The 1,443-nt window shown below is 53.6% G+C and overlaps 1 protein-coding gene across 1 annotated transcript; it reads left to right on the top strand.

The window, feature by feature from the left end:
- Window positions 1-634: 634 nt before the first annotated feature.
- LOC106149910 lies at window positions 635-1,443 on the top strand (the record flags this gene model as incomplete). Its single annotated transcript, XM_013520666.1, is given in 2 exon segments — window positions 635-658; window positions 721-1,443. Coding segments are annotated over 2 exon segments (747 nt in total), but the record flags the coding sequence as incomplete, so codon positions are not given.

Below are 1,443 nucleotides of genomic sequence, written 5' to 3'. Positions count from 1 at the left end.
TGTGTTTAGTGAAGATCACGGGACAGCAGTAGCAGGAACAGGCAGAAGGGCAAAGAAAAAAAGAAGACGAACTCTCAGTAACTCAGGCTTACACTATTTAAAGGGTCAGACACCTCTAATCAGGTGGCTTCCCATTCTGTCTCTCACTGGTGTGTGATCCACCCCCATCGGCATTGTGACCTCCCAAGCCCAAGCACTGAGATCCTGAGAGCAGTGCCTGTCCACAGGTGAATGGAAGGAAAGCGGGGGCTCCCTTGACCCTCCAGCCTCCAGCTGCACTCCACCTACAGGTCAGTGTGACACCCAGAAGCAACAGCCAGGTTAAGGCGGGACCTTACAATGTATTCATTTGTTTGAAACACTTAGTTACTACTTCCCACGGGAGGCCTGCCCAGCGGTTACTGGACAGAGTCAGACTGCCTGGGTTGCAGACAGGCTCTTGCCACTTTCGAAGAATGAGATCATAAGCACTCTTGGCCTCAGACAACCAATACATATTTATTAAATGTATAAAAAAGCTGAAAATGCTTAACAAAACCCTCTCAAAACAAAATTAATTTGATCTCCTCCTTTCTAGGCAATTCAAATTCAATGTAGGCGCGTCTTAATTTGGTGAAAATCCTGAGTATCTGGGATGAACTGGGTTGCTAAGAAAACTGTTAGGAAATCAAAGACTTAGTTGGGAAGATCTGAGTCCTTTCCAACACACCAACTCCGTAGTCTTTCTTGGTCCTTCAACTTCTTGGAGCACTGTTCTTTGTGCATAAAGTGGGAAAAATAATAACTTACAGTTCAAAGGAGCTCATTTATGTGGGAACCAAGAAAGACACAAATTCTAAGACGGACACGAATGTTTGTCCACGTTTTGTCCAATGCCCTAGGTTCGGCGGGCGATGGAGATGCACCTCGAATCCTGAGCCTACAGGTGCTAATATTTTTTCGAGTCAATTTTCAAAGTGCTGTGCAAACACGTGCAGGACTGCAGGGCTGTGGGTATGCTCTTGGGTGGGGGCCCTGTGTCCTGCCACGGGCACGGTTCCACTGGCAGGTCATCCCCAGGTTCTGCTCTCCAGGGGCCCGACTGGAAGGGGCACCGTTCCTGCCTCTCTCACCCGCAGGCCTGCGCCTGGGTCCCTGGTGCTCGTGGCAGACGCACCTGCGCCGGGGCTCTCCCCATCTGGCTCCAGTGGCCGGGTCGAGAGTAGCTGTGCAGTCTCCAAACAGGCTCCTGAGGTCTGCTTAGGAGATCCAGTTTCAGTCCCCGGTGGCGGCCGGTCTCAGGTTCGGTTACAGCGTACAGCCCGGAGAACGCCAGGCTGCCCCGGACGCGGGACACGAATGGCCCCCCGTGTCGCCCCGGCCGCGGCCCCTTTAAGAGCGGCCGGGCGGAGTTGGCGCCGCCAAGTTTCCTCGGCCCGGCCGCGCGCCCCCTGCCGCCAGGCC

This window comes from Chinchilla lanigera, unplaced genomic scaffold (assembly GCF_000276665.1).
Source record: "Chinchilla lanigera isolate Chin_1 unplaced genomic scaffold, ChiLan1.0 scaffold00056, whole genome shotgun sequence".
Taxonomy (NCBI): Eukaryota; Metazoa; Chordata; class Mammalia; order Rodentia; family Chinchillidae; genus Chinchilla; species Chinchilla lanigera.
The sequence above is the reverse complement of the archived record's forward strand: the minus strand, read 5'-3'. Positions and strand labels throughout refer to the sequence as shown.